The sequence below is a fragment of the Dipodomys merriami genome, unplaced genomic scaffold (genome assembly GCF_024711535.1).
Source record: "Dipodomys merriami isolate MVZ:Mamm:240054 unplaced genomic scaffold, mDipMer1.0.p SCAF_2, whole genome shotgun sequence".
NCBI classification, from domain to species: Eukaryota; Metazoa; Chordata; class Mammalia; order Rodentia; family Heteromyidae; genus Dipodomys; species Dipodomys merriami.
In genome coordinates, this window is record NW_027203381.1 from 73522777 (window position 1) to 73536512 (window position 13736).

At 31.9% G+C, this 13736-nt stretch overlaps 1 protein-coding gene across 6 annotated transcripts in view; it reads right to left on the bottom strand.

Annotated features, from left to right (window-relative positions):
- The window catches only part of Stxbp5l (syntaxin binding protein 5L), a 195335-nt gene that overhangs the window by 72185 nt on the left and 109414 nt on the right, over nucleotides 1–13736 (bottom strand). For all 6 annotated transcript variants that reach the window (XM_070030125.1, XM_070030124.1, XM_070030123.1 and 3 more), the window contains exons 13-16: nucleotides 12526–12673; nucleotides 11590–11657; nucleotides 5916–5956; nucleotides 2484–2701 (exon numbers count right to left, since the gene is read on the bottom strand). In XM_070030125.1, the coding sequence (XP_069886226.1) occupies nucleotides 2484–2701; nucleotides 5916–5956; nucleotides 11590–11657; nucleotides 12526–12673 (475 nt within the window). The remainder of the gene's footprint in view (nucleotides 1–2483; nucleotides 2702–5915; nucleotides 5957–11589; nucleotides 11658–12525; nucleotides 12674–13736) is intronic.

Genomic DNA, 13736 nt, shown 5'->3' on the forward strand with positions numbered 1-13736 from the left:
AGTTTATGTGATTACATTATTTGTACAAAACCCTTTAGTTAAAAAAAAAAAACTTTTCATTTCATTTTTACTTGGCACTATTTCAGTAACATTTTTCCAAAAGAAATTACACATTGGCCACATGTGGAATCCCAGCCAGTAATTCCAGAGGAGGCACAAGGATTAGGTGATAAGGGCAGCTTGGGCTCAAAGGAAGACACTAAAAGAAGCAAAAACAAACAAGGAAGAATCTCCCCATTTGGGGTTTTGTTACTATGCTTTAATTTGTTTAATTTCCTTAGCTTTGCCAGAATTGCTTAATAATGATACTGTTGATAATTTATATTGGAATTAAAAATATGATCCCAAAATATTTCTTAAAACTAAAAATATTTAATAACTTATGATTGCATTAAATGTTTAATTAAAACTTTTATGAGTTGCATGTGGTGGTACATGTCTATAATCCCAGCTATTTGAGAAGTGAAGACTGGAAGGACCACAAATTAAGATTCACGCAGAGGGCAGGAACAGTATGTAAACCAAACAAACTGGGTGTTTATAATCCCAGCTATGTGCAAAGCAAAGGTAAGAAGATGTCAGTCTGACTCTAAGCCAAAATATAAAACTATATTTAAAAAATGACTAAAGCATACATGGCACTGAAATTGTGAGTCAAATGGTAAAGCACCTACCTGCATAGCAAAGCATGAGGCACTGAGTTCAAGCCAACAAAATCACATAAAAAAATAAGACTGATTTCATAATAAACATTTGTTTTAAAATATAAAAGGTAAATTTTTTACATTTACATTTTACATTTACATTTTTTACATTCTAAAAAAACCCCTCATTTTTCTGAGACTTAAAAAAAGTTCATAAAAATGCCAGTATGGGTTGGTAAATATAGAAGAATGACAAAAAAAATGTTATTTTAAAATTTACAAAACACTCTAATAGTGATAATACAGTAATCAACTATTGAGTGCTTACTAAGAAGCTTCTTTAATGTCTTTATATAATCATATGAGACTCAATGAAAAAGTTACTTTTATTATCAATTTTTCCATTTTATTCACAAAGGAAATTAATGATATAATGAAACATACCCAGTCTTTATCATTGACTAGCAGCCTTGTGAGAAGCTCAGAGTTTTACAGATATTCAGTGGCAAAGATAGAATTAAAATTTAGGTTTACCTGACTTCAGGTCTGGGCTTTCAGAATACTATAAAAAATATTAATCTTAGCTGTTACAGTAGAAGCCTATACAGACTTCTAGAAAAAATACACAGGGTAAAATAGAAAAAAATGGACATCTTATATGAATTTAATTTATCCTAAGAGAACCATTATTTTTGAATAATCAGAGCATTTCACTGGTTTAAATATTAAGATTAGGCAAGTTAGCACCATAATTATTTTTACCCTATAAAAATATTATTATAGGTAAAGTGCTAGCCTTGAGCTGAAGAGCTGAGGGACAGCACTCAGGCCCAGAGTTCAGGCCACATGACCGACCCCCAAAAAAATATTACTATAAAGAAAATCATTATAAATAACCTATTGTGGTTGACAAATGACTATGAAACTTAGTTGAAAAAAATACAAATTAAACTTTAAAATTACTGAACAAAGCCTGTACTAATAAATCAGAATTGTATTTATATGTTGTATATATGTGTATATATATCTATATATATGTGTGTGTATGTGTAGGTAGATAGGTATGCATGTGTATTTGGAATAATATATACAGGCATACATTTTACAATATTTTAAAACATCATTTGTATGTTATAATTATATATAATTTGGCTTATAAATAAAAGTATATAAATGATAGATTAAAATTTTAATAGCAGAAATGAGTAGAAGGAATTAATTTTGGCTAGGTTTATATAGCATCAAAGCAATACAAAGGTACAATGTAACATCAAGGCAATACAAAGGTATAATGTAACATCAAAGAGAAAAAAATTGGAAAAAATGTGGTATTTAATTTATGAGAAGATAACTTAAAAACACACAGTTCTTTTATTTATTTTTATTTTCTTTATTTTTTGGTCAGTTGTTGGGCTTGAACTAAGGGCCTGGGAGCTGTCCCTGAGCTCTTTTGCTCAAGGCTAGCACTTTTTACACTTTGAGCCACAGCGCCACTTCCAGTTTCTTGGTGGTTAATTGGAGATAAGATCTCATGTACTTTCCTGCCCAGGTTGGCTTTAAATCATGATCCTCAGATCTCAGCCACTTGAGTAGCTAGGATTAGAGGTATCAGCCACCAGCCCCTAGCTTGTTCTTATATTTTTGAGCTAAAAAAACATGCTAAGTTTTGATAAATACTGTTTTTGTCATTTTAAAACAATCATTCTGTGATATGTTGTATTAAGTAACAGCAATTTAAATAGTACTCTTAATGGCTAAAAATCATACAAATAGTTCCTCAAATCTACAATAGTTACTTTAAGAAATTTAAGTATGCAAGTTAAATTTTAAGAAACTTACCACTATTTCTGTTGTAATTTCATGTCTGCTGAATTTATAAATTATGACATATGCAGAGACTCCTGATACACAAAATATTCTGCTCTCTGGACACCAGTAAATCATCTGAATGGCAAATGGGTCTTCCTCTACAATTTCACATGTTTGTTTGCCTTCTCCTACCTTCTGTTTTTCAAATACTTTTGAAGTTTTTAGCTTGTACAGCATCTGCAGAGTCACTAGAAAATATTGAAAAAGTTATGTTCTAATTTAAAGTCTTAAATGTTGTTAAAACTTTTTTCAGTAGTTTTGTTAGATACAAAATTAAAGCCAAAAATAAGCAATACTTCATTTAATTAGTAATCATTTAATGTCTTATTTTCATTTCAGTATTACCAAAAGTAAACTACAGGGAAAAAAAACCCAAACATTTAAAGAACATATAGGCCAAATAATACTTGGCTTTCTCAAGTGATTCTGAGAGAAGTCCTATGAGATGGGTATTTTCATCCTTATATATTGATGAAAGCATCGTAACTTAGAAAATTTACAATGGCAATACAGAATATATTTTTCCTCCAAGGGGAGACCCCCCTCAATCTTTTCTCCCTGTTCTCCCTCTGATTACTAGATAATAGATTGGTACTATCTTCAGAGGGTTACTTTTCTCAAAAAAAGTTTTATATGATGATAGTCTGTAGTCTTAGTCTGTAATCTTAGCAATGTGACCCAGAGTACAGCCCAGTGTGGCCTACATATTGAGACCTTGTCTCAATAAACTTTTTAATATATTCCTTCAAATGAAAAATTATAATTTATCAGTTGGCAATATTATAAAGTTAATATCTGTTCATCTATTCCGAAAGATATCATCTGACTGGCTGTACATCAAGAAAGGGTTAGGAACAATCCCATAAGCCACTTGCTTTTTGAATTATTTTTGGTAATATTTATTTTGAGGAATGTTTTTCAACTTGAGACCATGATATAAAAAAATCTCTACTTAAAAAAAGCTTATTCTACAAATGATCTTTAAGAAATTTTTAAAAAAAATCAGAGGTTCCTGCCAAAAATGCAGTCTGACTTCATTAACAAAAATAGTTGAACCAAAATGAAGGTGATTCTATAACAAACTAGCCTGAATGTCTCAAAAAGTTAATGTTACAAAATAAAGACTTGAAATTACTCCAGAATTTAGAAAACTCAATATTTTATAAATAAATGCAACAAATGACCATACATATTCTTTTATTATAGGATATTAATGAGACAAATGACAAAATCTGAAATAAATTTGAAGGTTATATAATAGTTTTGTATGCCCTTCAATACTGAGTATAATATTTTATTTATTCCTTAAATTACCTGAAAGAATTCTTAATTCTCAAGAATTATAAATAACATTCAATATTATCAAATAATTTATTCTGACCTTGACAGGGCTTAGAAATAATTGGGAACGGAAAGTCAAAGCTAAAGGAATAATGAAACCTGCCCTAAAACAAAGCTGGAGAAATGGTAATTAAAGGAAATTCTGAAACAGTTAATCTGACATGGTACCGTATCTCTCATAGATAAGACTACTGACAGAGTGACTTAGTTATGGTGTTACTTTTATATTACTTCTGTAATATAGAAGTAGAAATACCTTAAATTGATTTAATGATAGAGGAAATAAATCAATGTTTTCTCAAATAAGTTTTTTATTGTGAAAATACTGTACAGAGGGGTTACAGTTATATGAGCAAGATAATGAGTACATTTCTTATTAAGCATTATTGCTTCCTCCTTTGTTTATCCCCTACCATCCCTTCCCTCCCATCTCCACAACTACACTCCGCAACTACACTCCCTCCCTCCTCCCGCTGCCTAAATTGTAAAGTTTGTTTTTCCACATTGCACCTTGTACATCTCATTGTTGCAATGGGTCAACCTGTATCCCTATTTAAACAATTTGTTTTTTCCCTTCCATGCCCCAAATTATACCAACACCAAATACAGTGAAAAACCAGGAGTTATACCTTGGGAAGGGACACACAAAGCAACAACAACAAAAATCACATGGTACCTTATAAATACATTAAAAACAATAGCAAGAAAGAAAAAAACCACTTGTATCCTTATCTTGGGGTTCATTTCACTTAACATCATCTTATCTGACCTTTTCTGCTTGTCTCAGACATATGCTAGTTATTACAAATAAGGGAAACCATGGGACCCATGTTTCTTTGGGCCTGGCTTACTTCACTTAATATAATTTTTTCCAAGTCTTTCCATTTCCTAACAAATGGGGCAATGTCATTCTTTCTGATGGAGGCATAGAATTCCATTGTGTATATATACCACATTTTCTTGATCCATTCATCTACTGAGGGGCATCTGGGTTGGTTCCATATCTTAGCTATGGTAAATAGTGCTGTCATAAACATAGTTATGCTGGTAGCTTTAGTATGGTCTTATTTGTGATCATTTGGGTAAATGCCCCAAAGTGGGATTGCTGGGTCATAGGGGAGCTCTATGTGGAGTCTTTTGAGGAACCTCCATTCTGCTTTCCAAAGTGGTTGAACAAGTTTACACTCCACCAACAATGTTGCAGTAGGGTTCTCTTCTGGCCACATCCCCTCCAGCATCTGTTGTTATTAGAGTTCTTGATTATAGCCATTCTAACTGGGGTGGTATCTCAATGTTGTTTTGATTTGCATTTCTTTTATGGTTAGTGAGATGGATCAAAGACCTTGGAGTCAAAGCAGACACTCTGAAAACATTACAGGATGGAATAGGAGAAGCTCCAGTTCTCCTTGGCACAGGCTGAAATTTTCTTAATAGAGAGCCAACAACAAATCAGAGAAAGGTTGGACAAATGGGATTGCATGAAGTTGCAGAGCTTTTGCATGACAAAGGACATAGCTAGCAAGATCAACAGAGAGCCCACGGATTGGGAGAAGATCTTCACTAGTCATACAACGGACAAGGGACTCATATCTAAAATATACTTGGAACTCAAAAATTAAATCCCCCAACAACAAATCATCAAATAAATAACTGCCCCATAAATAAGTGGGCCAAAGACTTAAAGAGAAACTTCTCTGAAGAAATAAGAATGGTCAATAGACACATGAAGAAATGCTCAACCTTTCTAGCCATAAAAGAAATCAATGTTTTTTTTATTTTTACTTTGTTTCCACATTTTTATTAGCATTAATTGGCTGTATAAGGAGGTTTCACTTTGACATGTGTACACAGGAATACAATATACCTTGATCAGATTCACCCTTTCCATTATTCTCCCTACACACTTCAAAAACTAATACCAAAAGCTTCATTGTTCAACTGAAACTAAGCCATAAACTTATGCTGAAAGTTTGGAAAGTTAACTACCCAAACAAAAAAGTAGTGGGTGTCCATAAGTAAATATTAACCAACATGGTTTATAGGGATATAGTTAAAACTTACCTGCAGAAGCATCCCAAAATTTTATTGATCCATCTGCATGACTAAACAAAAAATACATTAGTATTAATAAAAGCATACAAAATAAAAAGCATAGTCACTCAAAATATATGAAAACTTGAGTTACTACTTTCAAGATTTTCATTTAAAAATAACATTCTAATGAACAATTATCTATGTTAACTTATTTATTAGCTCAAAACAATGGTTTGTTTTTTAAGTGATACACTTAAATCCAAATATTAGAAAAATAATTCCTTATATCTTATTCCAAGATTTTATGTGTAATAGTAAAGAGTCAATATATAGCCTGGAGAATATGAGCAACATTCTAAATACAAAAATGTATGCATTTAGTGCCAAAGATAACTGAGATAAGTTTTTTTTCTTTTCTGTGCCAGTTCTGGGGCTTGAACTCAGGACTTGGGTTCTGACCCTGTGATGCTTTTGCTCAAGGCTAATGATCTACCACTTGAGCCACACATCACTTCTGGCTTATTTTGGTAGTTTAGTGGAGATAAGAGTCCCATTGACTTTCCTATCCAGGCTGACTTTGAACCACATTCCTTACATTTCAGCCTCCTCAATACCTCTGATTACAGGTGTGAACTACCAGCACCCAGCTATGAGATGATTTTTATAGTATAAAAACATGAAGGAAATCTATAAACCTACCTAAAGTTGTTTCAAGATTTGTTAATAATCCATCAGTTCTATGAAACCTAATCTATAAAATATAACAGTAAAATACGTTGTACCGTATTTTATGAAGTCAGCATTATCATTACACCAAAACCCAGAAAAAAAGACATTTAGATAACAGTATCATTCATAAGCACAGATATCAATAAGGTAAAAAAAATATATTTATTGTTATTTCTTCTTGATGGATTGTTATCTTTGTTGGAATGAAGAGACATCTTTTTTTCTCTTTTAATTTTATTTTCTATGTCTTTTGATTGGAGAGTTAAGATATTAGCATTAATGTTGCTATTGAAAAGTATGTATTTCCTATTTTGGGGGGAGTGATAATTACATTTTTATGCCTGATTTGCTAAATTATCCACTCATGGAGTTTTACTCTTTCCTGTATATTCCTACTTTGTATGTAGAATTCCTTTCAATTATCTTCTGCATTGCTGGGTAGTGTTCATGAATTCCTTTAGTTTTTAACTTTAGAAACATTTTATTTCTCCCTCAGTTAAGAATACTTTTGCTGGATACACTAATCTTATTTTCTTTGAAGACTTGTAATATATCATCCCATGACCTCCTCCTTACATATAGAGGCTATGTTGAGAAATCTGTTATTTGGATGGATTCTGCCTTTATATGTGACTTACTACTTCTTGGCTTTCAATTTTTTCTTTGTTCTCTGTACTTAGTGTTTTAATTACAATATACTGTTTTTTTCCTTGATTTGTTTGTTCGATATTCTGAAAGCCTCTTGTAAAACCTTCCCTTAAGACTGGGGACATTTTCTGCTACTGTCTATGGCTTTATACCTTTTCTCTAAACACATCATTCATACATTTGGTCTCATAGTAGCCAGAGATCTTTCATGTTCTATTTCTGTTTTCTTAGTACATTTTCATTATGTTTAATCTAATCTCTCCACTTTATTTTCAGTCCCTGATACTCTATTTCCAACTTCTATTCTATTAGCTAGACTTTAAAATGAGTTTTTTTAATCTAGGTTATTCTGCTTTTTGTTACTAAGATTTATTTGTTTTTCTTTCATAATACATATATTTTTACACAATTCCTCCTGCATTATCTTCTCTTTCTTACATAGGTGTTTATTTGTATCATCTTTGAATTTCATGGACTATCCTTATCTTTATTTTTCTGAAATTCCTTGTTCGAAATTTTTTCCTTCTCACTATCCAATAAGTTGTTTATTGTGGAGTGTTAGTTCCCAAAGAAGACATGTTAGCTTGTTTTTTCTTTTATTTCTTCATGGAAATTTAAGAATCTGGAGCAATGTTTTTGGTGGAAGAGTTTAATTTTCTGTGTCCTTTTAGATGGCAAATTCTGATTTAACTGAGTTTATTTAGCTTAGTTATGATGTATTTTTTGTTCACTGGTGTGTACTGGTGTGGCTCAGTAAACATTCATGTTCCATGGTTAAGACATAGTAAAGCCCTCTATTCTATTCAGGTGTAGGTAACTTAGCTTCAAAAGCTATCATAGTTCATAAACTACAAATTTGAGATTTTGTCAATCCATAAAGATGACCAATCACCACTACTACTCTGGTACCTGTAGAGGAATACTGGAGCATACATGAACCTTTTTTAATCCAGGAAGATCTTAGTTAATAAAGTTAGTAATAGGAAGAACATAGGGAGGACTATCACTAACGAACAATATAAGGTGTATTGCTTTATAAGACAGCTAAGTTTGATGGAAGGGGTTAGCTAATGTTGTCTTAAGAAAGAGTATAGGAAGAAAACTGACAAAAACAGACAAAAAAGATAACATAGTAATATAATAGTAACAAAGAAGCATTTCGGCTGAGGAAATAGAAGTAAATATGGGAGAGAAGGATTTGGGGCAGGGAAATAGAGATTAAGTATATATGAGGGAGACAGTAGTCAAATAGAAGAATACAAATAGGGATGAGCAGTTGTAAGATAAAAATATGGGACTGAAATGTGGGTATTGTAGCTCACATACAATGACTGCAGAGAAAAGGAAGAAAGGAAGGAAAAGCAGAACTAAAAAGAAAATGGGAACTAAAAACAAAATTTACCAAAATCAGCAAAATGGGAACTAAAAACAAAATTTACCAAAATCAGCAAATATAAGCAAATATACCAAAATATAAGTAAATAAAAAGAAAAGCAAAATAAGAAAGCAACAAAACAAATTTACATAATCAAAACTCAGAATTTTCAGTTAATCTTCTGGGAGATTAATTTTTCCCCTCTAATTGGGTCTTTCAAACCATTAGATGGTAGTCTACTTGGAAACTTAGATCAGGAATGGTGTCTGTTATATGCTCATTTTCCAGTACAGGAGTGGCAGGGGAGAATTGGGAGATTTTAATACAATTTCCAGTGAGGGCTTCTTGATTCTGGGCCCTCAACTCCCCCTTTCCTCCCCCCACAACCCACCCAGTCACACACAGTTTTCACTAAATGTGTAAGCTGATGCTTCTTCACTCCAACTTGTTGTCTGAGGTTGTTGTTGCTCTAGTAGAAGTTTTTTTTCTGTGTTGGAAGGTGTTATGCTCTTCCCAACCCACTGCTTAGATTTTCACCACTTGGATTTCTTAGATGAAGCTCCAGCTGGTAGCACTATCCTCCAGGTTTGTATTTATGTGGGTCTACAACCTTCTGTTTCTCTTACTGTTTTACCTGTTAAGTGATATTACACTTATTGGTGGTACCATATAGTGGTTTCAGGGCAAACCGTATGTCATATGCACCCAGTGCACTGAATGGCAATTCCTGGACCTCTGGTATAGTCCATTCATTGGTGCTTCTGCACAAAAGCTTCCATTCCAGAGACCACGGATCCATATTGTCCAGTTACTGGAGTGTTCCTAGGATGCTGATGACATCAAAACTCTTTGCCACTTAGCAATCATTTACTCTTATCTTTCAAGTTTTATTATGAATTAAAATTATTATAAATTAAAAATGATTTATAGTTGGGTGAAGTAGCTCACACCTGTAATCCTAGCTTCTTAGAGGTGGAAATTTGCTTTAAAAAATCACAGTTCAAATCTCACTTGGGCAAAAGTTTAGTGAGACCCCATCTCAATCACTAACCTGATGTGGTAATTAATGCCTATAATTAATGCCTATAGTTGTAGGTACTCTACCTGAAAAATAAAGTAAAAAGGGCTGGTGGAGTGGCTCAAATGGTAGAGAAGTTGGCCAACAAGTTGAAGACCCTAAAAATTTGTCATTAAGCATATTTGTTTGGTTGTATACATAAGGTGCCTCTTCTCTTTTGTGACTTTCAATTTTTTTTTTGTTAGTGTTTAGTGTTCAGAAGTCTGACCACAGTGTATCTTGATGTGGATTTCTACAGGTTTGCTCAACTTCTGGACTCGTAGGTTTACATCTTTTGCTAAATTTGGTAAACTTTCGGCCATTATTTTCTTGAATGCTTTCTTAAGCCTGCTCTTTCCTGCCTTATTTGGTTTCCACTGACACGGGAAGTCATGAATCCCCATTACTAGACGGTAGTAGCAAGATGGTCCTTGTTTCAACTGACACCGAGTTTTAGCCAGCTTAAAAAAAAAATCTCAGCTCCCTATTCTTCCTTCATTAACACTAAATATGGTGAAAGACCTCATGACAGCCCAATAACAGGGAAAGTTTTAAATTGCCAAATTGGCCTTTGCCATAGTACATTGGGTTGGTAATATAGTTTTGCGTGTGTGTGTGTGCGTGCGTGTGTGTGTGTGTGTGTGTGTGTGTGTGTGTGTGTGTGTGTGTGTGTGTGTGTGTGTGTGTGTGTGTGTGTGTGTGTGTTGTTTAACTCAAATAGATTATTTTGTGAAAGTTCTGTCTTAGTAGTATGGCTCTTTCCTAATTCTTTGGGTAAAGAGAGTTAGCTTTTCTTTGTTTTGTGTCTGAGCCCATTCATAGTTTCAGGTTGCCAGCTTCTTCTGTTCTTCTGTTCTGTATCAAGCAGAAAGAAAACCTAAGGAACTCACCACCCACTGTTCTCTGGGACTTACAGCCCTAACAGTCTGATATCTCTTTCCTTTTCCCAGTCATCCTTCATCTGTCTTACACATAACATACAGGATTTTAGTTGTAATTCATGGAAAGACTAGAGAATAGTATATTTACTTATAGTACATCTTCCCATTAACTCCTTAACTGTCTTTTAGATTTCATGTTTACCTTTAGCTGTATCTTTTTATTCTTAGTAACTGAATATGAAGTAGATTACTATTTAAAGTACTGATATTTGTTAGCATAAATTTTGAAGTTTACTTTAACCACTTAGAAGGTATATTAGACTTTTTTATCACAGAGGCAAAATACTTGACAAACTATTGAACAAAAGGGTTATTTGTTCACAGTTTCAGAAGTTTCTATCTGTCACATCAAGGAGGCCATCGTAGAACACAGGGTAGCTCACAAATCATGGCCATAAGAACACGTGACAGAAGCTATCTACTTCATGTTGGATAGGAGAGAGAAAGAAAGGACTAGAACTACATATAATCTTTGAAAACATGCAACTAGAGAGCTTCTTCCTCCAGTTAGGCCTGACTACTTAAAGTCTCTACCATCTTCCAAAGTATTGCCACCACCTAGGAACAATTCAACACATAAATAAATAGAGGACATTTCATATTCAAATCAAAACAATAGAGATAAATCAATGAGACTCTTAAACCCAGCAGGAATCAAGAGTTGGCAAAGGCCTTCCTAAAGTTAATATTTTATGATTACTACAAGAAGTCTTTCCTCTCACAATTATGAGAATCTTGAGTCCTCTGTGACTATCTTTTGCAGATATAAGCCTCATCATTCTGTTTCTTTGATGTATTTTATCAAGGTTAAAATTTTTGGATACAAGTTATGTCTTGTATTTTTACTTTTAAGCTGTTAGTCACCATGGAAACACAATTACATAAAAGTATCAATACATCAATACTTAACTAGTATCATTTTTGTTAACAAACTGAAAACATCTCACTTACCCAGTAATAATAATTTCTGGATATGTTTGTGCTCCAAGGTTCCAAGCTCCTCCACTGATTGGCCACTCCTAAATAGATTTATCAATAAAGAATATATATGTACTGTATTTTTCTTGTTAGAATAATTCAGAATGAAAATATTTTAAAATGATAAAACACTAACTTAAAATTAAGTTGCTAATTAAAGTCAAGAATGAAAACACATAATTATCTTTAAAAAATCCTCCATTAAACAAATACCTCCCTAAATACAAAATTCTGTTCCTATTAAAAGTAGTTTTAACCATTTTCACCAAATCCACAAACAGTTCAAAGAAATGTTAACTGTATAAATTTAATGTGTCAGTTAACTGTATAAATTTAATGTGTCAGTGAAATAATCTATATGCCACCAAATTATTGTGATTGTATTTATCAAAGAAATAAGTAGTGGTTCTAGAGTTAGCCATATCAATAGCATAGAAATAAGAATAGATGGACTTTGGTAATTATAAACATTTGAACCTATTATGAAATATTTTAAAAAGAAATTTTATATTATTAATGATTTATTATTTTGTTCTAAACCACTTATTAATAAATGACCAAGCACAAAGCTTGAATTTCTTAACATATCACTCTTCATCTAAAATAATTAAATGTTACATTTTATGATTTTAATACATTAAAGTATACATGTTATAAACAAATGATCATGTCAGATAATATATCTAAGCATATAATTATATACAGAATTCGTAAGAAATATATATTCTTGCAGAATATTCTTGCAGACTGAAACTTTTATAACACTTAGGAAATTCTGAATTTCATAAGTTATATGTTTAATATGTTTAATATGACTTAACAGAAATTTAGTGCAAATCCTCTATATGGAAAGTCAAAAAAAAGGGGACAAGTATGACCATATATATTTATATATGAATATACCCTTACCTTATTACTGTATCCTTGTTTTTTATGTTTGACTCCTATAGAATAGAGTACTAGAATCAAATCTGGAGGGCAATCGGCAAAATATGCTGTGCATGTAACTGGTGATTCATGAATGTCCATGGGATATGGATTTTCAAAAATTGGAAAACTAATAGATGGAGACAGTATATTAGTGTCATTTTACAAAGATAAAAACATTAATTATCATAAAGTAAGACCTAGAATGTTTCTACAAATTATTCAAATTACAAATTTGTTTCTACAACTGTTACTATAAATTATAAACTTCATCTAATTATTTTTCAGTACCATAAAATAAGAGTAATTTGAATAGAATGTTCCTTTTAATTTTGTTAGCTATAGAACAAACATTGAATAGAATGTTATTTTTAATGTTGTTATCTAAAGACTTATCTTTTAATATTATCTATAGAATTAATAGATTCCATTAATAATGGAGGAAATGTCCTAAAATAAATTCATTTTCTTTACAGACTTCAGACTCATAGCGCTAATCACATATAACCATGTATATACATGTATATACAAAGCACTTAACTAATATATAGTATATTAACTTGAAAATATTACATCGGTCCAATTTACTAAAAATTATATCAAGTAGGTATTTTAATTAAATTCATATAACATGATTATAAATATTAAATATAGCTTTTGATATGTTTCTCAAAGGAAGACATTATATAGATAAATTTTTAAACTTTTTGCAGGAATAACTGATGTATGTACTGTGTAGGGTGTGAATGTATTGTTTATTATTTACAGATCATTTCTTACATAAACTTGAGATCATACTTGGAATGAAGGCTATAGGTAGATGCAGTTAACTTCTTATATTCTCAACTATAATTTTAAAAACTATGAATACAGCATCAAATAATTTAATTTAGTCATATTATATTGAGAAATTCTTATATACTAGGTACATAGGGAAATTAATATTTTATGACATATTTGTTCTAAGTCTGTGTGATCACTTTACATCTGATACAATGATATTTTATTGCAGAAAGGCTGCAATTGTTACAAATAATTTTCTCAGGATATTACTAGGAGCTTAATTAGGCATTCAAGTTCAATTATCAGAGAATATATTATATGGATGGTTTGGAACATCCTTGGCAACAGTTTTCTTTCTACCAAACTGAAACACTGCATAGGGTATGGTAACCCAAATAAAAATAGTTGTA